The sequence below is a fragment of the Morchella importuna genome, assembly GCF_003444635.1.
Source record: "Morchella importuna strain M04M26 chromosome Unknown Morimp01GS001, whole genome shotgun sequence".
In the NCBI taxonomy this organism is placed as follows: domain Eukaryota; kingdom Fungi; phylum Ascomycota; class Pezizomycetes; order Pezizales; family Morchellaceae; genus Morchella; species Morchella importuna.
The window spans coordinates 1971864-1997895 of NW_025763398.1; the positions used below are offsets into that span (position 1 = coordinate 1971864).

General features: G+C 47.1%; 10 protein-coding genes across 10 annotated transcripts; 6 read left to right on the forward strand and 4 right to left on the reverse strand.

Moving 5' to 3' along the window:
* Positions 1 to 1033: 1033 nt before the first annotated feature.
* Positions 1034 to 6435, reverse strand: LAJ45_00488 (uncharacterized protein; the record flags this gene model as incomplete). Its single annotated transcript, XM_046110089.1, has 8 exons — positions 1034 to 1843; positions 1898 to 2494; positions 2553 to 3275; positions 3374 to 4840; positions 4982 to 5659; positions 5723 to 5996; positions 6060 to 6079; positions 6325 to 6435. The coding sequence occupies 8 exons, from the start codon at positions 6433 to 6435 to the stop codon at positions 1034 to 1036; spliced, it is 4680 nt and encodes a 1559-aa protein (XP_045976782.1).
* A 730-nt stretch (positions 6436 to 7165) lies between these two features.
* LAJ45_00489 (uncharacterized protein) lies at positions 7166 to 8368 on the reverse strand (the record flags this gene model as incomplete). Its single annotated transcript, XM_046110090.1, has 2 exons — positions 7166 to 8139; positions 8239 to 8368. The coding sequence occupies 2 exons, from the start codon at positions 8366 to 8368 to the stop codon at positions 7166 to 7168; spliced, it is 1104 nt and encodes a 367-aa protein (XP_045976783.1).
* A 1608-nt stretch (positions 8369 to 9976) lies between these two features.
* LAJ45_00490 (uncharacterized protein) lies at positions 9977 to 11989 on the forward strand (the record flags this gene model as incomplete). Its single annotated transcript, XM_046110091.1, has 7 exons — positions 9977 to 10160; positions 10227 to 10296; positions 10370 to 10612; positions 10736 to 10842; positions 10923 to 11533; positions 11608 to 11765; positions 11833 to 11989. 7 exons carry the CDS (start codon positions 9977 to 9979, stop codon positions 11987 to 11989), a joined length of 1530 nt encoding a protein of 509 aa, XP_045976784.1.
* Positions 11990 to 12292: 303 nt separating this feature from the next.
* Positions 12293 to 12699, reverse strand: LAJ45_00491 (uncharacterized protein; the record flags this gene model as incomplete). The annotated part of the gene is made up of 2 exons (XM_046110092.1): positions 12293 to 12373; positions 12442 to 12699. The coding sequence occupies 2 exons, from the start codon at positions 12697 to 12699 to the stop codon at positions 12293 to 12295; spliced, it is 339 nt and encodes a 112-aa protein (XP_045976785.1).
* A 2208-nt stretch (positions 12700 to 14907) lies between these two features.
* On the forward strand, positions 14908 to 17122 carry LAJ45_00492 (uncharacterized protein; the record flags this gene model as incomplete). Its single annotated transcript, XM_046110093.1, has 8 exons — positions 14908 to 15070; positions 15149 to 15253; positions 15324 to 15684; positions 15759 to 16029; positions 16099 to 16244; positions 16314 to 16370; positions 16481 to 16652; positions 16712 to 17122. The coding sequence occupies 8 exons, from the start codon at positions 14908 to 14910 to the stop codon at positions 17120 to 17122; spliced, it is 1686 nt and encodes a 561-aa protein (XP_045976786.1).
* Positions 17123 to 19049: 1927 nt separating this feature from the next.
* On the forward strand, positions 19050 to 19894 carry LAJ45_00493 (uncharacterized protein; the record flags this gene model as incomplete). The annotated part of the gene is made up of 8 exons (XM_046110094.1): positions 19050 to 19082; positions 19151 to 19223; positions 19305 to 19307; positions 19363 to 19377; positions 19469 to 19482; positions 19548 to 19560; positions 19730 to 19816; positions 19869 to 19894. 8 exons carry the CDS (start codon positions 19050 to 19052, stop codon positions 19892 to 19894), a joined length of 264 nt encoding a protein of 87 aa, XP_045976787.1.
* Positions 19895 to 20403: 509 nt separating this feature from the next.
* Positions 20404 to 20958, forward strand: LAJ45_00494 (uncharacterized protein; the record flags this gene model as incomplete). Its single annotated transcript, XM_046110095.1, has 4 exons — positions 20404 to 20480; positions 20618 to 20641; positions 20695 to 20765; positions 20849 to 20958. 4 exons carry the CDS (start codon positions 20404 to 20406, stop codon positions 20956 to 20958), a joined length of 282 nt encoding a protein of 93 aa, XP_045976788.1.
* An 897-nt stretch (positions 20959 to 21855) lies between these two features.
* Positions 21856 to 22478, forward strand: LAJ45_00495 (uncharacterized protein; the record flags this gene model as incomplete). The annotated part of the gene is made up of 5 exons (XM_046110096.1): positions 21856 to 21890; positions 22088 to 22101; positions 22175 to 22216; positions 22281 to 22345; positions 22422 to 22478. The coding sequence occupies 5 exons, from the start codon at positions 21856 to 21858 to the stop codon at positions 22476 to 22478; spliced, it is 213 nt and encodes a 70-aa protein (XP_045976789.1).
* A 143-nt stretch (positions 22479 to 22621) lies between these two features.
* Positions 22622 to 24500, forward strand: LAJ45_00496 (uncharacterized protein; the record flags this gene model as incomplete). The annotated part of the gene is made up of 11 exons (XM_046110097.1): positions 22622 to 22630; positions 22709 to 22746; positions 22810 to 22817; positions 23195 to 23209; positions 23302 to 23321; positions 23429 to 23449; positions 23505 to 23532; positions 23605 to 23720; positions 23941 to 23946; positions 24007 to 24021; positions 24104 to 24118. 11 exons carry the CDS (start codon positions 22622 to 22624, stop codon positions 24116 to 24118), a joined length of 291 nt encoding a protein of 96 aa, XP_045976790.1.
* Positions 24501 to 25269: 769 nt separating this feature from the next.
* Positions 25270 to 25549, reverse strand: LAJ45_00497 (uncharacterized protein; the record flags this gene model as incomplete). The annotated part of the gene is made up of 2 exons (XM_046110098.1): positions 25270 to 25295; positions 25375 to 25549. The coding sequence occupies 2 exons, from the start codon at positions 25547 to 25549 to the stop codon at positions 25270 to 25272; spliced, it is 201 nt and encodes a 66-aa protein (XP_045976791.1).
* Positions 25550 to 26032: the final 483 nt, after the last annotated feature.

Below are 26032 nucleotides of genomic sequence, written 5' to 3' on the forward strand. Positions count from 1 at the left end.
ATGTAGATAGAGCACCTACTTAGCTCTAGTTACTCTGCTGTGGTTTGTTCGGCAATTGTTTGTTTGCGGCAGATAGATAATTAGTACGTTAATTAGGAGCCGCTTGCGTCATGTAATCTCGTATGAGCACTCTAAGAACTCGGGAGTCGGAGCTATTGGGGGTCAAGTCGAGTCGTCTTTATCGCCCACCACGCGATTTATCGGTAGTTGAGTAAAGGACCAGGAATGTTAAATTTCTATGTAGGTACTCCGCTCGAGAGTACCGGTACATGTAGGTAGTGACAGGCAGGCCGTGCACTGGTAACAGCATCCCATCCCACTACCACCACTACCACCACCACCCACCGCCCCCGTCAAGCAAGGGAGAGCAGCAGACTAATTTCAGAAAGTGTGAGTTTACTGGGAAGAGAAGCTTTGACCCTGCAGGTTAAGGTCATCCGGTGTCACTCGCTTGGATTAGTAGTGGAATGGTGCCGAGGCAAGGTGTTAATCTCTAGGGCTGGCTAGCCTCGGATTCCTCGCGGGCATTGTTGCGGACAGGTAGGCGTTATCAGTACTAGCAGGCACGCTAGGTGAGCAACTTCTCACTTCTCGTTTTTTCTTTTCTTTGTGCAGCAGCGGCGCCAGTCAGCGTGCAGGTGTCACGATCGATCGCGAGTAGGAGGGCATTCTATTATTGGATTATATCTATAGTAAGAGCCCGGGGAGCAAAGCAAGGTACATACATGTAGCGTCTGTTAGTAGTAGTGGATTTCAGTAGCTAGTAGAGTACTAAGACAAGAGACACGCATGAGAAACCGACTAAAATATATATGAACCACCCAGGGAAGAAACGTACCCCATGCCATGAGGATGAATAGGAGAGTGCACAAAATTAACAGAAACGAAAACAAGCCCAGCCTTCAAACCATTTTGAAACCATCAAAAAAAGGAAAAGAAGAGAAATAAAAGAACAAGAATGGGAACACGGTACGTAATTTATAGCTTGCTAGAAAAGTAGATGCCAATAAAGCCCTGATACTCTCTTCCACCCTTAGACCTCGACACACGGCCTGAAAATAACCCCAATCTTATCGCAGTATTTCTCCTCCGCTCTATCCACGATCCAAGTGGTGTCTACATGCATCCCGGTGATCTCCTCCCCATCCTGCACGTCAACTACATGCGCATCGTAGTAAGGCTCATTCTCCCAGTCTTCTGGGGCCAGTCCCAGAAAGATATGTCGCTCAAAGTTCGTTTTCAATTGTATCGCACACAGCCAGGGATTAAACATATATCGCACCTGTGTGATCCTTTCGCCGCCGAGCCCGTCAATATCAATCCTTTCGACTTTCCACCCCTTTGCGCCGCTGTCTTCGCCGTTCCGGGTGAGGGAGCGGATCCGCGTGGCGTTCATGTACGGCGGTGGATCTCCGATCAGGATCTCGTCCATTTTTTCAAAGTCGCGGAACTTGACATGGCAGATAGCGGCGACCTTCCTCCCACAGACGGGCAGAGTTGTATATCGCCAGGACACATATATCCTTTTCAGCCTTTCTGGGTCAAAGAGGGCGAACGTTCGTTTGTGTTCGACATCGAGGAATGCGTATTCACTGAGCTCATCAATGTTGCCTTCCTCAATCTGCAGAGCGGCCTTGAAGTGAGAGCTTCTAATGAGCGGTGCCATACGGCTGTTCCGCGGCAACGAGAGTACATCGCTCCGCCATAACCTCCCAGTCTCTGAGCAAGAAGGCTGGAAAAACTCTGTGATTGGCTCCGACGATGGCGACGGTTCCCCCAGCGGCGTGGCCTGAATAAGTTTGTCTCCCGGTTGTGCTGCACGACAAAATAGTCCAAACTGATTCTTGACGTGGTCAATATAACCTTCCGGGCCATAGTTCCCCAAGACGTGAGTTACCTGAGTCCTGATGCTGTAGACTCCTATCGGAATCCAGTTTTCGTTCATGGGTATTTCGTATTCAGCTCCGCGACGCTCTTTACCAAAATACGGGCTTGCCTTTGTGGCTGTTGCAAAGGCGACGGCATCGAGCCAGGGTCCGAGTCCCATCCGGTAAAATGCTCGCTCTATTCGGCCTCCCTCGAGCTCGAATATGGCCATGGTCTCACCAACTTCGCCGAAAACGTCACCCCAGCCGGAGCCTTCTCGGCGGAATCGTAGACCTTTGAAAGGTTTCCAGGCGCCAACGCCCATATAGGCTATTATGGCCTCTAATTTCTCACCATTGTCCCCGTCGAAGAATTCGTATTCGTATTTTCGAAGGAATGGGATGGGCGGGGTCGCAATTGTTGTGCTGTTTGGGTAGAGCGGGTGTGTTGGGTGCTTGTGGCCCGACCTATAAACAACCTTTGGCCTGGGTAGTTTCTGGAGGTACTGTGGTGCATAGGGCAGGCTAAATATTGCTGCCAAACCACGAATAGAGGTTACAGTGTGGTTGATCTTGTACCCGGCTGGGAGTGTTTTCGGCTTATTTCCCTGCGCAACTCGAGTGCGAAACTATGAAGCAACATCAGCCCTTTAGCAACCCGCGCGAAAGAAACAAGGTCAAACTCACTTTCATCTCTGTGACTTCTGTGCAGTCCCAATCATCATCGTCCAAGTCTTCTTCATCCCGATAGTCCGCATCACCCCGCTTTCCCGAACCATGCTCTCCCGCCCAACTAGTCTTTGCCTTCACTTTACCCCACGAGCAGCTAACTAGCCATCGTCCTTCAGGCTCGTGGAACTCAAAAGTTTTAACTTTATCACCCCTCCCCAGGAGCCCAAAGCCCTTCGTTGTGCCGTCGATAAATGTGAATCGTACACCTCTAACCTCGCCCCATACCTCGATCCGCCGAAGTGCCTTCTGAGTCCACACAGTCCCACACCATGTGATCCACCCGCCGTCGATCATGTCCGGCCTGTTCTTATCTTTCTCGATAACAAACTCGTTGGCACTCGGCATGACATCTTCCCAAAGGTTTCCTTGTGCGTCGCGCGATTCGAAGGGAAGAATTGTTTGTGCTGACTTCAACATCAACTCGCGATGTTCGCGATGTGCAGCCATATCAACTGCCTCTTTACCTTTGCCCTTTCCAAACGCCTTAACAACTGGTATGGCCGCGACTACGCCAAGACGAGTAAACCGTTTATTTTCGTTAGAGTATGCATAGTGGAGGGCGCTGACCACTCGGTCCTCCACTCGCGCTAAAGGTCCACGGCCAGGTACGAAGTGGGTTGGGCAACCTATGAACTTGGGCCCAAAGAATTCGCTGCAGCGGCCGAGATTTGTTACAAACTACAGCATTGGGAAATAATTTAGCTCCACATTTTCTTAATCGAAGTGTAATAGGGTTAGGGTTTCTTGTGGATAGCGAAACATGAGAAATCACTCACCGCAATAGATGTAGCTCCTTCTCGCAAGCCGCCTGTGACTATTGTGCCTTCAATCATTTCTTCATTGTCGAAGTCTAGTGGGAAATGTTCGGAAAACTCGCCAGACTGTTCTCCTATGGTGATATCCTCTTGTTTATGGCGCTGAAGTAGTAATCCTCTGAGTCCATCGTCGTCCCACCATCCGCTCACTTTTATTACTCCCTGAAAGGGCACAACATCCCCTGCTACTCGTCCTGCAAATGCAATATCGCAGTCATTGCCCACACTGCTAATAAGTCCCTCCGGCACATCGAGAGCCCGCCAGGGTCCAGTAACAGGTTTATGATCATCATCGCCGCCGGTATAAGTCCTTACCATCGGAGTCTCATCATAGACCGCGGCAGACGACGAAGGCATGTCCGTGATCATATGATCTGGTAGGGGGAGGTATTCATCCTGCAAGACCTTGAGTGGCGCAAGCAGCCCAATGGCCCGGATCCCATGTTGATCACATAGCCCGGTAATGCCCACTAAGTGCTCTTGACGAAACATCCGCGGGATCACGAGTTTGTAATAGCCTACCCCAGTCTCACCACTTTCAAAGTCTGGCGGGAGCCCGAAATACTCGGTGCGTACGGTTGCGCCGTCAATCATAAGCAGGAACTGGATCCCCATGATGCGGCTTCCCGTGCCCAGCGCTACTATGAACCCCAAAATCTTATCAAAGTTCGTGATTTCGTTGTGCAACCCAGCCGCAAGTCCGAACCGGCGCTCAGACCCAGGTGTTTCGCCGAGAAATGAAAGACCCGTCATACGCCCTGTGCTGGGGTTCTTATACACATTGATCCTGGTAACGCCATTGTCTCCAAATAACGCTGTTTCTGCTATACTTCCCTGTACATCGTAACCTCTGACTAAACCTCCGTCATGGAGAGTAAACGTGAACTTTTCCCAGTCCACCTCGTTCTTCCTGAGTTCTCTCAGGGTTCGTGGCGCAGTCTCGCAGAGCTCCTCCGTCAAACGCTCTATAATCCCGTAGATGCGTTTTAGGTTTTTGAATTGCCCCGGGATCCTAAGGGCTCTGTTAAGACTTATTAATACGGCTCTCCAATCGATACGATAGCGGGAAGCGCCACTCAGAAATGGCGCAAGGGTGGTTCCGGAGAAGCGGTACTCGGTGTTAAGGACGCGACGGAAAAGGGATTGGGGTAGGTGCACAGCGGACATTGGACGAGAGGCAATGCGGAGGCTACATATATCCCGGGAAGGGAGGAAGGTAAAGATATGGAGCGCAATATCGGCGGGGAGGGTGTTGAAGATGTCATTAGAGAATGGGGGATAGTGAATAGGTGAAGTAAGGGAGGGCGGGCATGAGGAGGGGGTCAGCTGGGACAAGGGCGCCGTAGGATGTGTAGGGAGCACTGCGATATTTGGAGCATGGACAAGGCACCGCCGTATGGTTTGGTCAGAGGGTTCACTTAACCACCACTGATATCACTAGTTAGTAAAGTTCTAGAAATATTCAGGCGTTCAGCAAAGGTTGTGAAAAATCACGCCGTTGCAAGGTCTATTTTCACATTTCACAACCCTTTACTGAGCGCCAAAGTAGACTCGGGTGATTGAACTTACACCTTCACCCTTCCTAACCTCCCATCTGCCCATCTGATGATTCTCGACAATTCTTTTACCGTATGCCCACCTCACCATCTGCAATCTCTCATCGACCGCACTATCCCAATACCCTACGGTGAAAAACCTCCATATCACATCACTCGAAAGCCACCATTTTGTCCCATCATATAGCTTGACCCCCGCGTCCTCACACCAATACCGCACAGCTTTCATAAACATATCCCAGCAGAGTTCATGCACTGGTATCATCTCAATGCCTCTCTCAGCATTGTCGTTAACCGCCGTGTAGAATTGATACTCCTCCTCGCTCCCGTCATCATTATCGGGCGAGACCGACGCCGCATAGGGATGCGGTAAGACACCAAACTCGGACTCGGACTCAGAAACATACCCCACGCCGGTGAGACGAGTAGAGATGCCGCTAAATGTACGACGATTTCGCTGTCTTCTCGGAGGAATTGGCGTAAAGGTTCCTGAAGACGGAGGGCTGCTCGTGTCGCCTCCATCGTTTTCGGTTGTTGCAGAGGGCGCCAAAACACCATCATCCTCACTGATGTCTCCCATCTCCGAGTCCTCCTCCTCGCTGAACTCCTCGTCGTTCGAATCCAAGTCCGGGGCGCTAAATGCCCAGTCATTGTGATTCTTTACCACAATCCCACGGAATCTCTCAAACCACTGCAGCACCCGTCAGCTCTAAAATAATAGAATCTTACTTTCTAGCACATAGAGAAGATATACTTTACTGGGGACACTGTTAATGGTATCCTCGTCAGAAGCAGCGGTACCGCTGTCATTATTATTACGATAAGCATTTAGACCCTCCCAGTGCCACTTCTCTTCTTTCTCGTCCTTGAGGCAGCGATCGACATTCACGTCAATATCGGCGGACAAGGGGCCGCCACACATAGCGCAGAAGTGAATGCGCGGGGGAATCTCGTCGTAAAGCATCTTCAAGGTCGTTGACACATACGGTAACTGGCGAGGGAATGAAGAGGATTGTGGGGGCACGTTGCTGTAGGTGTGGTTATAGTGGAACATCAAGAGGTGAGGGCTGACAGAGGTGGGAAGGAGCTACCTAGTATGGTAGGTGTTGAGCTCTTATCACTCTACCAGTCGTGTGTGCGTGAAAGACGTGAGGTGAAGTGAGAGCTGTTCTGTCTGTTTGCTTGCTTGCTTGCCTTGCCAGTGCAGCTTGCTTTCTCTTTTTTTGCTTTTTCTGTTGGTTCAAACAGGGGAGGATGAGCAGATACTTTTACATCCTACAGGGGGTCTGCCGGAACAGTGGGTGGCCCTACTACATAGGTAGATGCATGCACAATAGGATTGTACTGGTAACATACATTAGTGAAGTGAATCGCTATTCCGAGGATGCTGCTGAGTGGATTCCTAATTCTTTTTTGTATCCTATGTTCGAAGCGAAACTTTAGGCAGTGGTCGTCCCTATGACGCATGATGCCTATTAATATTGAATGTGTGGGTTAGGGTTGGGATGTATCTACTCTAGTACTGCATATATCCTTAATAAAGCACCCCCGGCCATGCCGCCATGGTACAGTCGTTCGCAGCCTATTCTTTTCGTCCTGATCTTTTATATTGAAGATTAGCTGCCAGTAAGCTGGTCAGGCCCCGGATTTCCTTGTTATTGCAATACTACTACTGCTCTAGAAAGTACCAAGTCATTCATATTCTATGCCAGAATCGATGAAGTACTCTAGAGGTAGTGAAGTGCATGTACTGAATCAGAATATATGAATTATAATTACTGGTGATGTCGAAAATTATATGGCGGCTGTGAACAGGCGCGAACCGGAATGCTTTTCGACACTGGCTATCTATAGAAATTGTTCGCTAATCAGAGACATTTGGTATGGTATAGTACAAGATTAGCAGCATACATGCGAAAAAAGGAAAGAGCCAATTGCATTATAACATCCCCTCGCACTCTAAGTTTGTTAAACGAAACGCCCAAAGAAAGAAAAAAAGAATAAGACCCGCAGGGCTCCCGGAAAACGCAACGAAAAAGAGAAAGAAAATGCAACCCCCAGCCATTAAACAAACATAAGTACAGCAGCATTACAAACAAAAACAAAAAAGATATCCTAAACCAGCCAAATGCACAATCTTTTTCGTTTTTCAAGAAAAAAGAAAAAGAAAAAAGCCCCCCCCTTCTAATCCATAGTTTTACAAGTCTTCCAGTGCTCTTACAACCTCTTCCATCTCCTTGATATCAAGCCCCGTCGCGCACAGGACACTTGGTGGCCCCCCCTGCACCTCTCTCCCCACCAAGTTCTTCCCCACTTTCCCCGGCCCAATTCCCACCCATCTCTCCACCCCCTGCACCCTCTCCAAGTATCCAATGCTGTCCTTCCACTGAACGGTCTCCACTGCCTGTGCTGCTAAATGCCTCTTCATCGGCTCAACACCTTCGTATGGCCTTCCCGTGGCGTTTGCTACCACCTTTTCAAAGCCTGGCCGTATTTCCATCTCATCGAGAAGGTTTTTGACAACCTTGACCGCTGGATACATTATATGCGAGTGAAACGGCGCGCTAACGTTAAGCCTAATCGCACGCGGGTCGCTCCCTTTGAACTTCCTCATGTGGCATAGAAACGCCTGGACCGCACGCACATGTCCACTCAGCACAATCTGTGTTGATGAGTTGATGTTCGCTACTCCGAGGAACTCGTCATCCGGCAGTACCTCCGAATGGATGAAGTCGTAGAATTTCCTCATCAGACCGTCCATAAGGTTTGGCTCTACCATGATGGCCCACATACCCAGCTCACCCGGCGTGGCATCGGCGCAGGCGGCCATCTCTTCGCCGCGCCGCCGTACGAGCGTTAATGCATCTTCAAGGGAGATGACATCTGCCGCGACCAGCGCTGAAAACTCGCCGAGGGAATGGCCGAGTAGGTAGTCGAAGTTTGCTGTTTTCAGACCGAACTCTTGCTCCAATACGCGTAGGATTGCGATGGAGGTGATTAGAATGGCGGGTTGTGCATTTGCAGTGTCAGTCAGCTCGACACAGGGCCCGCCAGCAATAATTTTGCGTAGCCCAGGGCAGGTAGCTTCGAGGACTTCGAGAAGTGGGTTTAGAGTGCGCGGGAAGGTTTTAATAAGGGGTGTTAGCATTCCCGGTTTCTGGGTGCCTTGGCCTGAGTCATATTGCATGTTAGTTACAACTACAATAATAAACCTAACTTGTATAACAAGAATAGGAAAAAGTATTTCTTAGGCCAGAGCATGACACCTACCAGGAAAGAATAGGGCTGTTTTTGGCCTCTGTGAGATGGTGGTATTTGAGATATATCGGGAGAGACAGGAACGGCGGGAAGTCTGCATCTGCTTTGATAGAGCCGGTATTAACCTTGTTTGGAGCTTCATGATTCCTAGTTCCTAGTAGGCAGGCGTGTTATTCTGCGTGCGGGGGTCGGGAGTGGACTAGATCGACGTTTGACAGTGCGGTACGATATCTCATGTCCTTCAGTAGTGGTGGTGGTGGGTGGGGGGGGGGGTTGTTTGTTCTCGTTGCGGAATATCGAACGAGTGCTTAGTTGTGATACTAATGCTAGAACGGAAATCTCTCGGTTGTCGGTTGTAGTCGGCCGGACGGATAATAGTTGTTATCTTATCAGATCTATCAGGGTTAGGTGTTGACAGGCTAAATATATTTCCTGGAAACAACTTTGCTTGCCCTGCGTCTGGGGAAACCCTGGCATTGGTAAGATCCTGGATATCGGGACCTATGCATATACTTATTGATCACAAACCTTCCTTTGTAGATGTGCTGACGATGCTGCAGAAATTATATTAAGACGCTCGCGTACATTGAGATTCTGTCTGTTAACGCTGTTAACGTTGTTTTCTGTATACTTGTCATTCTCACTGTGCCAAGACAGCTCAAATAATTACGTGTTTTATTATAATGTGTTTTTTTGATCATAAAAGGAGTTTGTTCTATTCTTATAAAACAGTCGTACAATACTCTCTTCAATCGACTCTTCATAAACTGCACTCCGAATAACAGGTATCAAGTTTAACTTGAAGATGATATGTCAACTAATGGTTGATAGATCATGACTCGGGGTTTCATAACGTATCACCCAAGTGGTTCATGGCCTAAAGACATATAAATAACTAAGCTCGTATATATCCCTAGACGCTTCAAACCCTAAAGTCATGTTCTCAGTCGCCGTGTATAACTAACCAAAAGAAATAGGTTCTGCAGAAGATTGTCTATCACTGTGCCGAGGCCGAAGGCACCTAATTGTCTAAGAACCGAGGCGTGGGTGACCAATGAGTGAGAGCGTATCAATATACTTTACGATGTGCAGCCTGCTGCTCGTATGGGACGAACACGAGACTGAGTGCAGGCAGTATCTTATACTTTAGAAAGAGACTGATTACTACACACATGTGAGTACAAAGTGCAATACCTATAAAACCTAAATACCAATCATCCCAGAGACTTTCGATCGGGAGTCACCTCGATAAACTTCCACTGCGCCATCAAACACGTTTGGTAAAGTGCGATGCATGCACGCAGACGTTTTCAAGGTTAACCGGTTGCCTAGCCGCGCTTGCACAGCTAGTTGAACCTGGTAAGGATCGGGCTAGTAACGCATTTATCGACATAAGCTCCCACGCGCGATATGTCTAAAGTTATGTGCCATGTGTACTCTACCGGCACAGTAGCCTTATTTATCACTGATTTAGAGATAAAGTTTGAGGGTTTCTCATTGGCTCTACCTGTCTGGGGGGTATGTAGGTAGGTAATATGTAGCTACCCCTCTTGAAAGAGATTCTTGAGTATTTAAGGCATAAGTCAGCTCTGAAGAATCGTAATTTCTAAACTTTTTTTCTGGAGAACTTCCAAAAGGTCTCTACTATTAGAAACCTGGAGAGCTTATTATCATCTTCATATATATTCCCTTATACTCATCTCCAAATACAATACAAGCCCTTGGCCGTCCAAAGGGGTCGATATAAAAAATGGGATTAGTCCTAGGAACGGCAGTACCACAGCCTACGGCTCTAGCATATCTCACGCCGCAAAACATCGCGGTAGCGATAATAGCATTCCTCTTAGAATACATTATCAAATGGCGATTTTTCGGCCCACTAAGACACATTCCAGGCCCATGGTGGAGCCATTATACACAGATCCCCGACGGATGTAAGTAATCTTCTGTTCCACTGATATATGAACTTAAGCATTAACAAGCTCTAATAATGAGTCCAGACCACCTTATGCGCGGTGAACGGGCACTCTACATCCACTCTCTCCACGAACGTTACGGGCCCACTATTCGGTAACTATACCTCTGCTACATTATCTCTATGAGTGAGTATACTATACGTCGTATTAGCTAACACCTCCCCCAGTGTTGGACCAACCCTCGTCGGCGTTTCTGGCACAGCGGGCGTAAAAATGGTATACGGAACAGCGCTGAAAAAGCCATTTACTCGCAACCCTCAGATCACGGCGATGTTCAACTTCCAACGTAAACCGGAGGCAGATAATATAGCTTCCTTCCATCTTCCTGGGGATGCTCTCAAAAGGAGGAGAGCGTATGGGAATATTTTCTCGAGGGGGAATATACTTGCTATGCAAGATGTCTTCAAAAAGTGGGTATATATATATAATCCTTAGTTATAGCTCTTTGAGCATACGCCAGATATAGTTTTTATATCTCAATTTCGTTTTTGTTCCTATCCCCGGGTGAGTTTAAGCGCTGATATTAAGTATAGATGTTTTGAGAACTACTTCGCAAAGCTAGAAACTCTCCGAACAGCTTCACCAAACGGCATAGTCCCCATGGTTCGCTGCTTCCGCGCCCTAGCCCTTGATGCCATTAGTAAGTTCCCCCTCCCCTCTTCGACCCCCGCAAATCTTCATACCATACAATGCTAACCCTCGCCCCCACCCCAATCACAGCCGAAGTCTCCTTCGGCGGTTTCTACAAAGGCGCCTCCGACCCCGACCACCAAATGAAGCTCCTCGACAACCTCATGTCCGCCAACCTCGTTCAACTTCACCTCGGAAATGCCATCTACTCCCTCCTCAAATCCATCCCCTGGAAGCGTCTCGACTGGGTGCGGTCCATGGAAGACTTCTGCCGCATCACCTCCGACTCCACAGCGCTATACCTGTCCAACCGTGCCGCAAACCCCTCACAAGCACGCAAAGATTCGCTCTCGCAGCTGCTGTCATACGGGCTACCGAGGGCAGCGGTGGAAGGGGAGGCGCTAGCGAATGTATTTGCGGGAACTGACACGACGGGGAATAGTACCGCATTTATAGTGTGTGAGGTGCTGAAGAAGCCTAATGTGCATCGCAGGGTTGTTGAGGAGGTATTTAACGCCTTTCCGGAGGGGGTGTATAGGATGGGGGAGGTGATGGAATTTCGGAAGGTGGAGGAGGAGTGTCGGTTGTTGAAGTGGTGTATTAAGGAGGGGATGAGGAGGCATTCGTTGGCGCCGGGACCGGCGTTGAGGGTTGTGCCGGATGATGGGGTGGTGGTGGATGGGATGTTTATTCCGGGAAAGGTTTGTGGTTGAATTTCATGGGCTTATGATCATTGACAGTATGGAGTGTGTGGCTAACAGGAAGGTAACGATAGGTTGACATCTTTGCGCAGTCTCATACGTCAACCCATGACCCTGTGGCCTTTCCGCAACCAGAAGAGTTTATCCCTGACCGCTGGGAGAACGAGACGAGTGAGATGAGGACTCTGTGGACGGTGTTTGGGTCCGGACCGAGGATTTGTATCGGTGAAAAGTATGTTACGTCCCTAATTACAAAGGTTCCAATAATGGGTGATCATGAGTCTAACGAATTCCGGCAGTCTGGCAATGATGGAGATGCAGATGATGCTTGCACTGCTGTTCAGAAATTACGAGCTTGTGCAGGTACCAGGGACAGATATGAGGATTACAGAGTTCTGGCTGAGGAGCATGAAGGCTGGTGAGCTGCATCTGAAGTTGGTTCCTAGGAGTGTTTAGTGGACTTTGGATCAAGCTCTTTCTGTTCGGTTTTCTTTTTGATGAGATGATTTTTTATGTGTTATTAACATCCTCGATGGAAGGTTTCATTTGTATGTAGTTTCTTAATATATAATATAAGGTATCAATCGTATCATATTCGTATAACACCGTCGCTAATCGTACAAACCAGAAAGAAGAAAGAACAGTGTAGTAAATAAAAGTAAAAATACAAGTATGAAGAAGAAGAAATCAAACAAGCCCAATTACGAAAAAAATATTCTTTAATCAATGCTTAACCGAAAAAACCATTACTCCTCAGATCTAGTACCGTCTCGTAGTCCTCGTAGTCCCCACATGGCTCCCTCTTCCATCAGTGCCTCTCATTCTCCTTGTCCCGGCAGCCTAACCACAACCCATTAGCATCCACCAACCTATAAATACCTATCTCCTAGGAAACTTTTTCAACATACCTTCATTCCTGGGCGTCTCGTCAAGCTACCCCTCAACTTCATCAGCGCGCCAGAGATCTTATCACCAATACTAGGGCGGCGTCTCTGCTGGTGCACTGGGGCCGCAGCACCACCGCGGTGGGTGCGGCGAGTAGTGGTGGTCGTGGTAGTGGTAGTAGTACCGCGAGGTGCGGCGCGGCGGCCGGTGATGCGTGAGAAGAAGGAGGGCTTGGTGCGGGTGTTTGTCACGGGGACGGCGCGGCGGTGGGAGGTTCTCATTTTGGTGGTTTAGTTGGGGGTGGTTTGGTTTGATTGTTTATTGTGGTAGTGGTATGGTATGGTACGGTAGTAGTGGTATGGTAGTATGGTATACTGGATGGAGATATGTTTTGGGCGGTCAGGAGGAAGCTCTTTTATAGAAGATCGATCCGTCGAGAGAGAATCCATTCATGCATCATGTCCCTGATTGTCGCATCAACTCAAAATCAAGTTCACACACTACATTCCCTCTCACTCCACCACTCTATGAATCTTCTTGCAGGGAACAGTGCGAGTTTCTAGAAGGGACAACATGATAGGCACAACGTTTGTTTGGCATCGTCGTCATGCTAAGATGCGCGTCATGGAGCTAAGAACACTTTATTAAGCGAGAGGAGAAGGAGGGCGTCATCGGCAGCCTGCCTCCCCAGCCAGCATTAATCAGGCAAACAAATCAGCATGCATCCTTCCCTCTTCACTCTACTTTAATTCCCCGAATGACGGCGGTGGTGTGCTTGATGGGAATGCTGTGGATGTGGATGGATGAGTGGATGGGAGTAAATTAATTGGAACTTGAATCTAGCTACCTAGACGAAAACTTGGCTTTTCTGTTTCGAGGGCTTTATTAGGCGAGTGATGTCACAGTGCTTGGCAAAGGGCTATAATTAATTATTGGGAGCGAAAGCGGTAACAGCAAGGGCCATCATCACAGAGTCAACTGCTTTGACCAGAACAAGCAGCATAGCCTCCTGACTGCTGGATCTTGATAACAGAGATAGGTACAGCTTGCGGTAAGATTATTGTAGAAATATGGGAGGAGTCCTATTGGCTTGCCCAGCCACAGAAACCCTGTTTTTTAGACCCCTGTTTCTACAATAATTTTACCTCTCGCTGTAGATACGCTGAACTGGACATTTACATAAGTGAGAGTGGGATGACCGTTAGCTATCTCGGAATTAACCATCTGTCGCCAGTGCAGGTAGCGGTGAGAAGAGACACCAAGCCGTGTCGCGCCTGATACGCAATAGATACATATGTAGATACTTAACACCCAAGCTGCCAGTGCTTTGAGAGAGAGCGGTGAGAGAGCGCGTTAAACCTCCCCTTGTCTCACGCAACTATAGTATTCTCCAGGTCCTCAGACAATTAATTGCGGGCTTTCATATCCCCGATAATTCAGGGTGCCGAATCGGCAAAGTAGAAGAAGAGACGTGATCCACGTAGCTTTAAACTTCAGCCCTGTCAAGTGTCGGTCTATTCATATGAAGAAGTCGTTATTGGTGATCATTCCCGAATTCTACCTCTGAGATCTGCACTACCACTGCAATTCCCTAACCCTAGTCTCGAGTCATATCTCATGAACTTGAAGCCTTGAAGACGGCTGCCACCTATAATTATAACCGGTAGTATTATATCTCGCGCGGTCAGTCCTCCTTTTACATACCTACTCTTAAAACCAGCCAACCTATGTACCTATATTCTAGAGTAGGTAATTTCGAGATGCACACCAACACATGTCACATTCTGCATCCCTCTCTTTCGCCATCTGCTAGTGCTGCGGCTGAATGTTCCTCCCCACGGCTTAAATTTCCCCCGCAGTGCATACATATAGTACATGTGTGCATGAATTAGGTTTCCCCGCATCCGCACGGAGTGCACCGTGGGAGAAACCTCAGACAGCCCTTTCCATCCATCCGTCCAAGAAGGGTACTTAGATATGTGTATAGAGGCCAACTTTGTGGAAGCACACGCGATGTTGCACAAGAGTTGGTGCCACAAGACATGAAGAGACCACAAGCTAGACTGCATGTTACAGACAAGGCTGAAATATTACCATTTCAATTCGTTTCCGCACTGGACTTGGCGGGGGGCAGAAATCGTGCAATTCCACCAGATCTGGGTGTCGGTTTGGGCCGGAATTAACGCCATGAAGGGAGTACACAGGCACAAACGCACGTGCTGAGTTGAAGTGCCTCAAAGGGGTGGTACAGACCACGAATTGGTAGCTCTTCTTGTCGTTACTTTTTTTTCTGCATCAATAATGAAACGTATGGGAAGCTAAGGTACCTACTTAAACTGAGCAATGGATATATTCGTGGAGAGGATGAAGGAGAGACGTGCTAGCTAGCTAAAGAGATTCTCGTGCAAGCCTTTTGCTCGAGTCTCGTGCTTTCAACGCTAAAGACCATATCACCAAAGTCCAATCAGCGATATATAACGCTCATTACCATGAATCTCTACCGATGGGCCTCTCTTCCCTTCTTCGTCGCCGTCGTCCTGGCCGCCTCAGGAAATCAGACCGTGAAACGGATAGGCTCCGGTGATATTCCGTCCGATCAACAGACATACGATTTCTCCCCTGAGAACCGGTGTGCGCTGCTTTCCCACCAGAGTAAGTATAATACTTTAGACCCCATAATCCACAACACACGCAAAACGAGGAGTTATGTTAATATTTAAATTACGAAAGGCGCCGTGTTGAAGAATGATGATCACCATCTTTTGGTAATTGAGGGTGGAATGAGTAAATTCAAGTTTATCTGGAAGGCGGAGGTTGTTGAGGTGCTGGATCTAAGTATATATATCCTCACCCTTCTCCCTTAATTAGCATTGACCCACATTCTCACCCATACTCCTTCCCCTAGATCCATACACCTTCTCCATCGACCTCACGCAAGAATTCGACCCCTATACATGGACACCCTCCTTTCAGACTCGCAAACCACTCAACGTCCCCGCCCTCAACCGCTTCGGCATGTGGGTAGATAGCAGTCAGGATGTAATTTACATCCAGGGTGGGCACTTCTATGCGGCCTCAAAATGGAACGAGAGCAGCTACTCCCCCGAAAAAGCGGACATCCCGGACTGGTCGTTGTGGCGGTTTGATGTCCGCAGCGGTAAGCGGGCCTGGGAAGACGTGACTGGCGATTACGGGTGGAAGGTCGAGAGAGCGCTGGCGGGCGCCGTGGTGTCAATACCGAAATATGACTTGAGCTTCTATGGTGGGTATGTATATGTTCCGGCAGCTGCTGAGCGTTGTCTTGGGTTCGATGGCTTATGGGCGGGTTGGTTATATTTAGTGGTATAACGAATTCCCGGACGTCGAGCGAGACGCCGCTCGGCTTGTCGAGACCGCAGGTGGGGATGTTGGTGTATAATCACACTACTTCGACCATGACTAATGAGACCTTCTTTGGTGACGAGGAGGGTTATGGGTATTGGAATGGACGAATGTTGCATTTGCCGATTGGCTGCGGGAAAGGCTATCTCATATCATTTGTTCCTGAGAGGGCTCGGGCAGGAACGTTTCTGTCCGATGATGGTAGTGTCGCTGAGAAGACAGGCGAGTCTGTGAGTTTCGAGCCCATATCCGCCCAATATATTGAGGCTAGAGGCTAACGTACGCCCGGGGTGGTGCAGGTCGTGTTCAACTACGCCATGATTTATAGTCTGGATAAGAAGATATGGTTTAATCAAAGCACGACGTTCTTTGATGATGAAAAACCAATAGTTCGCACTCGGTTCTGCGGAGCCGTAGTTTATAGTAATGAGACAGATACGTGGGAGTATGTGCCGAGTCTCTCCTCCCCCCCTCCCCCCCACAGCACCGGGTTTCGGGGTTAACGATTCTATAGGGTTTGGATCCATGGTGGCATGTCAATGGACGGTCAATCAGGAGGTATTGACGAGATGTGGGTGTTAAGTCTACCTACATTTATGTAATGCTCCCTCGTTCCATAGGACTTTTGTTTGTTGATATGCGAAAAATGTCCAGCGTTCTGATGTTAACCCGCCTTTGCAGCTGGACCAAGGTGTCCATCCCATTCGGAAACTCTCATCTCCGAGGACATACGTGCCATGCAGTCGGGGAGCAGCTCCTCATCGTAGGGGGCTACCCACCGGGAGAAGTCGTTGACGAAGCCGCTCCATGCGATAACCAGCTCGTAAAAGTGTTTAACATGCGAAATCCCGGGGTAAGCATGTCCACCGCCCCAAAAAGACACCCACCGCTAACGCAGTAACGACTCTACAGTGGAAATCTCGATATGAACTCAACACTGTCTACAAAACGCCGCAGCAGGTGATCGACAACGCCGGGCTCAACCTCGCCGGCAACCGCTCGCCGCGCAAAGGCTGGGCCGACAAAGACTTCGGGGCAGCATTCAGCTCGTGTGTTTCAAATAATAGTACTGTTGAACCCCATGATAATATTCCACAGTCGAAGCCGCCTTTGGCGAAAGGCGCTGTAGTGGCGATCGTGGTGAGCTCTGGGCTTGTGCTATTGGCTGTTATCGCTCTACTATACAAATGTACAAGGTTCTTTAGTATACTTTACACATATGTTACGGCTTGCTTGAGTAGGCTTTACACATCTGTTACGGCTTGCTTGGGTAGGCTTAAAGGCCCGGCGGTTGAAGAGAGCACCAAAAACCCCCCTTTATAAATAGGTAGCACTCCTGTATATGTATGTAGCTCGAGTTCCCACTTGAGTCGCAAACGTTTTGATCGGCTTTTGTAAAGTAAAGATTTATAAGTAAATTCTCAATATATACGTGGTGTAAATGTTGAACCGCACTGGCTTCGAGCCTAGGGTATACAGGATAGATGATTGTATGGTGTACTAGACATTCTCTCGTGCTCTCAATAAAGGAAATTAAAACAGTGATGTTGAAAAGGTAGGACGAGATAGTTCATTGACGTGATCAAGGGTCTAATTCGCTATATAGTTATGGATTAGATATGTGTTGGTAGGATATTGATAGGTGTCGACATAATAAGTCTAGACAGTTCGTCTATATAGGTTCGATACCATTTCAAGCTCCAAATATCTAACAAATCGAACTTAGTACCATAGTCTTTAGGCTAAATGTACTTATTGAATCAATCAAAATAACAAATCGAACCTCGCAATTAGCGAGTGATCTCTCATGATTCACACATTCGAAGGGAATCCAGAAACGGGTCCGATTTTGATGTGCCTCAAAGCTAACGTCTACTAGTCTGAAAGACTTTGGTAAAGCCAAAGAACGGCATAGACACAAAATAACAACTAATGGGGTGCATATAGCTACAAAAAACACAAGGGAGAGTCGGGAGGTTATAACAGGTATATACTACAAAAAAGTCATGAACTCAAATGACTTTTATTTCTTTATGAAATAGTCGCATGCTCAATTTAGTATGTAATTCTATCGACCGAGTTTGAGTTTTGCAGTTGTGTGAGCGTTTTCCCTTCCAGCGCTATGGGTATGTGGCAGCTGTGGTCCGCCCCATACGTTAGGATCAGCTAAGAAAATTGTTCCCCGATATCGGTCATAACAACTAGGGGGCTACTATTTTTAGGCTTATTCAATACACCATTACAAAGGAATAGAATAAAAAATTCCCTTCTCGGCTACTCAAACTAGTCCATGCAATTAATGAATTAAACAAAAAAAAATACTCAAACTAGTCCAAGACACACGTCGTACGTCAGAATATCGAACAAACCAAAAACTAAAAAAAGAAAAATAACAGAGAAGTAGTTATAGAATTGCTATGAAAGGGATACCATTGTCATAACGGTGTAAGTTCATAGCCTTTGGGCTTTGCAATGATGTAATAAGCAAAGAAAATGAAAGTATGACTGACCCATCTTTACCGAGTGATTTCACGTGAAGGAAACATTCATGAAAAATCACTCGACTCTGAGAATGCTGCACGGGTCGCACGTGCACCGTGCATTTTTGACACATGCGTTGTATGTTTGGTTCGGAAGACAAGAAGCGGAAGAACGAAATGAAATACATCTACAAGCTAAACTTCGGAAAGAAATCAAAATGAATACATAGTGTACTCGATAACATGCCCTAAAAATTTGCTTATTTTGTTTTTGAGTACACGATACTCACCGCCTTTAGCCAAGGAAACGCAATGGTACTTTGACCGCCGATCCGGGTAACGTGTAAAGTCTAAAACCAGCCAAGAAGAGTGGCTGCCGCAGATAGACTGTACATAATACCAACTCCTCGAATCCGAATCCCTCAATCTCTTTTAAATTTTGCCTGAATCAAGTCCAACACGCGGTCATTTTGTCACCACGAGCACAAGGAATATCTATTGATAAGAGAAGAGTGGAGATAGTGCACTAGAGGCACTGTTACTGATGATTTGGGTACGAATCAGGGAACTTTCGAACGCAATTAATAAGGCCGGCTTTCACCGTGATACTAGACACAAACCTAGTTCCCCTCAGAGGCGCAGAATCGAGGCCACCCACAAAGATAATAATATGTCCAACTAATCGACAAGAACCTACATGTGAAGGCAACAAGGCCCGGAACTTTAAGCCTACAAGAGGTACCGTCGACACCATAAGCAATTACGTACAGATGCAAGAACGCCACGAAAATGCCGTATCAGAGGTATGTATAGCGGATCTACATATTTCCAAAACCACATGCAGTGATATGGAAGCTTACGATGTACAAAGTTTTCAAATCGCTGCGAAGAACCCAAAGCAGAGCGAGATATATATAATTTGAGGAGCATAAACAGCATACAGAGTATTAATAACTCCGTTTCAGGATTAAAGCTATTTTTCTTCATGGATTGGCACTCGCTAAAAAAAAAAAAACCCCGGATAGGTCGTATCCACGATATATCACTCGGTTATGTCATTATCTGCATTTTTTCTTGAAACAGGACATGGTCAATCTAGTACGCGAATTTCCCAGATTTCTCCCCAGAGGTATTCCCTATCAAATTCACTGGAGATATGGCAGCCAATAAGGCTAAATCCAACGAATAGCGCGACCCAGATATGTACCTCAACAATGGATATTTATTAACCCATAATCATATGACTATTGAATCTAGATCTAAAGTAGAAATACAAGCAAGGTATGTCAACCTTGACCCCACGCCGATAATTTGTTATCATTGAGTTACTGTCGCCCTTTGTTCTCCTAACCTTGTAAGTAATATGTAATATGCAGCTCCTTCAAGTCAATAAAACACCGATATTTAGTTAGTCTAGAAAAATCCTTGCTTACAACACAGTGATTGGTAGTAAGCCCTGTAGATTTCCGAGTTCTCCGGGGCACCTGCCCACGTCATGATGTGACCACTCCAACAACACGAACCGGATCCCTAACAGGTAAAACTACCGTCAATAATCTCGATGCCGGTCTTACTAATCATATTTTTAGTGTTTGAGTCCGCGGCTGCTTCTTAACCTGATTCATGTGGCTACCGTATTAGACGCACTGTAAGAGCGGCTGTAAGCGTTGTGCGGGACGTTACTTGATAACACCTGCTTTGCTTTATGATATACCTAGGATTAAACGTTATTTGGGCTCAATTAATGAGTAATGTTATTATGCATGTGTCCCCATCTCAACATACCTGCCGCGGAAGTTCCTGTCTGATGTATACGTATGTCTCAAGTACGCTGAGCAATTCACTTGCACACATTCTCTAGGTAAGGGACTAGCAGTAACGTACTTATATGTAGGCATTCACTGATATGCGAATCCCGACGATCCAATTCGTGTAGCGCCAGGTGGAGAGAAATACTTGACCTGATCCTTTCCCTATCACATATGTTTTTCTTACAGAAGCCTCAAAGGCTATGCATATATCCGATTCTCTAACCACGTGTGAGCTTACTAAGACTGGTTCCAGCCTTGCCTTGCAATGTCTGTAAGGCAAACAGAACTAATCAAGGCATGATAGATTTGGGTTATGGTCAAGCTAAAGAAGAGTGGAAAGCATAAACCACTCGCCGCACCACGGTTCCCATGGCTCAGGGCTCACACACGGTATCCTACCAACCACCTCTAGTTTCCCATCCCACTATCCAATAATCCAAAGGACTACCCCAGATCTTCCTACAGCATTAGTCGAATCTGTGGTTGTAATTGTTGCCTGTTCCGATCGTTCATGGATTAGAATATAGGCATTTACCAGTTATTATTCGGCTGTAAGTGTATCGGTTTCCCCCACCTATGCATTGGTACTTAATTCTAGAGTAAGAACGCTCCATCTTTGGTATTGTAGAGTACCTACACCCGCATACGCCAAGGTGCATGTGCATATATCTATAAGTAAATTCTACACTTTCCAAAACATCAGGACCGTCTGTTTGTGCCCTGAAGAACGTCATTAGAACCACGCTAGACCTGAGTAGTAGGTGATACGGCGTTCAGGTCTCCGGATTTCATAACAGCCCAGACGAATATCGCCATACGAGCTGCGCCTGCGCTTGACTACTCGAATAGGCTTCTCCAGACGAGTTGAGCGGGAAAAGTGGGAGACTCGCCTCGCCACCCCACTAGTAGGTGCCGCGACACCGGAACGAACGAACAGGGGTGGCACCGGGGTAACGCGGCTCCCGTGTCTGGTAAGAATGTAGGAAATTAACAACTAATCGATAGCCGACCAACACACACCATCCACGCACACCGCATTGTCAAAGCGTAAATGATGTGTATTGTGCCTCCTATAGAGAAGCACATACATACAGCGATAGGAATGATCTATGGAAAAACAGTTATATGGTGCACAGATATTTCGCCATACAATTTCACCCCCCCCTGTTTTTCCATAGATCATTCCAGTCGCTGTACATACATTTTCTTACAGCAGAGTAATCTTCATAAGGCTGGCACGCTCAGGGTTCTAGAAGGTCCGTTTGGGATAACCTTGGGCCAGGTTGTAACAAAGTTTTGAGCTTATTGGTGGGACCGCACTTGTAAGTACCTACTGGCTGTTCTGAAGCGGCGTGAAGTTGGAGCCGGTAAAAGCTAAGCCATTGCAAATTTCCTCATATGCTTAGGCAAGATAAAAGGAGTCCTGTGTACCTGGATTAGTGTCGATGGATGTATCATACCTGCTTGACAATACATATAATTTCTTTTTCGGTCCGGAATCACCGACGGTTTAACTAAATTATCGTTGATCACCAGGACAGACAGCAAGCGCAAGACATCGTTTGGTTATTCATAAAAGGCCGCTTAGAGCGTCTCAGTACAGCCTGAAATGACACACTTGGTAAGCATCTCACCCCAGCTTGGGTCAGAACGCGACAGCCGCCTGCATAATAGCTGATAGCTAGTTACCCGTTAGCCAGTACGCCCATTTTACTTCTGACTGATCTGTGCCATATGTGCATCAAGACACATCTCAATACCTATCATGGTCCCGCAGATTCGTATCACCTTATTCCTGTGGTATGTTGGTTCTTGACCAACACTTCATGTTTGTACATGGACGATACAAGCCATGGGCTTTACTCTAAGTAGGTGGGTGCATCCATTTACGGATGATTCCATTCTCCGTGGTTGCACGTTGCAGACTTTAGAAATCATAGACATACGGTAGTAAGGATGTATCTCTATTAATTGTCCAGGCGTTTGATGTGCTCCAGTTCGGGGAACCGGTGTATCTTGAACTCCCTGTCCAACTGATAGATCGCGAGATTGTAATTTGCTCTGGAGAAGATTGCATATCATAGACGCGTTTTTAAGACAATTTCCACTAAAATGTCTTGGCCAAGGTATGTATTGTGCTTCGCTTCTGGCGTATGTCGGCTCTGCAGTAACAATCTCGCTTATTATTAGGATACCTGTCAATCCACGATTGTGGGGTGGCTGTGGAGCAAGAACAGCCCGATATTTCGGATAAGGTAATTTTGCAGCCTTTTCATTCGTATAAAGCCTTCAATTCCATGATTACAGCAAACCCCGTTTAAAATTCAGCAGGAATTTGACATATTCAAGAACCCACCCACAACAACGGTCGTTCTGAAACACTGCTGAGGTTGCCTGCGACCCAAAGAAGAAAAGAAAAAAAGCGTGTGGATGGCCCGTGACCAATAATTCATATACCTTAAACTCATTCTGCTCTGGGAGTGATGTTGCTCATAGACGCCGTGCCGCCGGATAAAGGGAGTTGCCGGTAAATGACCAATGCAAGTGAGCCAGTAACATTCCACATAACCTTGTGTATAGATCCGGTAAGGGCTCAGTCGCCTATATTATGTTAATAGGAAATCAAACTCTTCAACTCTATATTTACTCTCGTTAGGTGTTATTTCCCCCCATGTCCGGAATTGAGGATAGCTAATCATGTGTGGCCTTTAATATTTAGCCTACATGGTAGGGCGCCAATCGTGCAACCAAGGCCCAATTGAGAGCGGAACTTCAACTTTCACGAGTCCTGTATCTTGAATTCGTAGTCGGATCGTCGTTGACTTCGCCCCTGTTTATCTTCACGGAAAATCGGCAGTTGTGGGGCCAAGCAAACCAAAAATAAGAGCTTCCCCCACCTTTTCCCCTTTTCTAGGCCAGAGATGGGGAAGATTCTGAGGATCAACCTCGCCTAGAGAAGAGGAGTCTAAGCACTCTAACCACGCTCATTCATGGTATTCTAATCGAAGTCTCAACGGTTTTTCTACCCGGTAACAGTCAAGGAGAAGTCGAACCGAGCTTTGTAGTTACCTATCTTTTTTCTTTTTTAAACAGGTATCTGATAGGCTTGATTTATTCGAGTACGCGCATATTCCACTTACTTGATAGAGCGGAGTCAGCGCTCTCGAGTACTCAGCTGCCATACCGCAGAGAAAGAGCCTGATGGGTCCAGATGAAAGCAGCCAGATCCCGGTCAGACAGCTTTGCCACTGTTTTGATTGGCCTACAGCTACAGCCCATTTTTATGGAGACATTCGCCTGTCTTTTGCTGAATACACGTAGGTGTACGTATGTAGTAGGGAGGTGGAGAAGAGCAGGAGGTTAGTTCACGATACAGTGCTGTATGTTTGATACCAAAGGGCCTAACTGCCAAAGGCTAGGACAAGCGAAAGCGAGTTTTCTCGTGAGTTAATTTAGTTTCCTTCCTCCTAGTCAAGCCACGTGTGGAGCCGCTTAGAATTGACGTAGTAGGTAGTTAGTATAGGGCTAAAACACGACGAAACTGCACCTATCAACCACGTGGTACTGGCGATGGGCTTACCTGTTAGAGCACCCGTTGGCTCTTGCGTCTTATTTGTTCCGGTCGGTAAGGTAAGTTAAAGGAAATTGGAGTTGTGTGTGCGGTGGAGGATGAGGGAGGGAGGGAGGGGTGGTGGGTGTATGGGTGTATGGGTGTATGGATGTATGGCCATGTTCCCTTACCGGTGCATTAGTGCTCGCGCTTTAAGCGCACACTGCTGCTACGACGACAGGCGCGTGAGGTGGTGTTGTGTATTGGAATGTCTTTAGAGCAGATATCTGACAGTTCAAGGTCGAGGTAAAGCAAAGCAATCAAATCTTAAATATTCACGTGCAGAGGTACTTACCTACATGTAAGTGGGCAGAGAAGTATGTATGTAGGTACCTACATGAGAAGCTACTTTTAGATCTTGGCAAAGGTGAAGTACGGGGTACATGCTTACACGATCGGTCAGGGAAAGATGCACTGATTACGCAGATAAGAACTTGCGCTAATGTAAGCACGACTTACACTACTCTGGGTCTTGAAATAAGCGGCGGAAGTAAAGGAAGGTGTAATTACATTACGCGCATGGTGCAGGGATGTAAACCTACATGTAGGTTCTCTAAAGTAGAGTCTACTCTACTCTACGAGTCTACTCCCCTGCCCCTGATCAAAGGTACACTATTCTCGATATCCGTTAGACTTCAATAACGCCCATCGTGGCTTGTGGTGTTAGTAATACTGTTTCTCTCAGCGTATGATGTATATCGGTTGGTATAATCTTGATTTTCTCGGGAATGTAGATTATAGATTTTGACAGTTATATGCATGCAGGTAGTATTCAAATGGCCATTGGCTTCCGTTCATAATCACAGTCAGTCGAAAGAGTCTAGTTAGATATACCAATGATCTCGCCATCAAGTAGAGTTCTTGTATAGTACGGGGGGGACCCCTGGCTTCTGGGGGTATTGTGCTTTAGATTGGTAAGATGGTTGTAAGGGTGCTGTAGTGCCGTTCTACATCCACGCTAGACAGTGTCGGTATATAAGGATTTGTAGAAGCTCTTGCTTGCACTTCGCAAGATCGTGCACTAAACCATACGTAACTCAACAGACGCAGTATTGGCGGGCAAATTCAGCCGGATACCTTTTCGTATCAGTAATCTTAATCATGTCATCTGCAAATTCCTCTCTGCTTTTGGGTGAACCCCGAAAGATCTGCCGGGTTCCTGTCGGGTGAATAAACGCGTGATTCCTGAAATTGAGTACCTACTATGGGAGCTGGCCCTTTTCGAGCTCTCAAGTCAGTGGTTGTTAAGGCTGAGCGCCCCAGGTAACCTTGGGTAAGACATTTCCTTGCAGAACGATCTTTTCTTTGGGAAATTAGTAAAGATATGTTCTGCGCCGTTTGTACATATGTAAAGTAGTAAACTTCCCCAGAAACAAAAGGGCGGGGAAAAAAAGGCGGAAACCAGAAGTAAGTGAGTATTTGGTGACCGCAAAAAACACGATTGGTGTATCATCATGTAGTGTAGCCACTGTGCTGGAAGAATTTTGTAATTTGCTGCCCGCTGGGATCGATAATTGGTACGTGCATCCAAACTAAGGTGGAGTAATACCTAATACTTCCTATCAGATCTTAGAGACGCTGGCTGCGTGTGACGTCTTTTTGCCGCACGCTACGTTATCACAAATTCATCGTATTTCGCGCCGCAAGACAACAGCAGTAGGTCGGATAACATACGCCAGTATGGTGTGGTGACGCGCGGGGTAAGTACCTTGTAACCATTTTTGCTTTCTTCCACTCTTTCCCCTTGAGGATCCAGGAGGGTTTGAATACGTGCAAAGAAGAGATAGGAAGGTCTCTCATATTCTCCGCCGGCTCGAACCTGGTGAGCCGCTAGCTGTACTGGCTTCATATGGCAGCTGAGCGAGAGATTTCCGTGATAATTGTTCGATTTTTATTTGGGGAGGGTGGAGATTTGTGGTGTACCGACCCCCGAAGGTGTGCTTGCAGTGGGGTGTCGCGCATGCTCCGGCAGATCAGGACGCTTGTGCGCATAAACTTGCTTCAGGAATAGGTTCGGCCTTTTTTTTTTTTTTTTTTTTTTTTTTTTGCGCCTTGCAGATCGGATCTTTTCGCTTGGTCGTTAAAAACTTCTGGGAAAGAAAAACGGTTTATCGAAATGTAGAGGGATTTTGCATTTTCAGCTGAAGTCTCGCTCTCTGTGTCGTTTAGTGCCTGTTTGTGATCCCTTTATCTGCTCCCCCATTGAGAGAAGCTCCTCAGCCAAGGGTTTTCCGCACGAATCGGATGGGGCGGGAAAACTTTCTGGGGTTGGACACACGAGCGAGCGACCCGCTCGTTGCGTTGCCTGAAGAATTTCTAACGCAGACAGGCC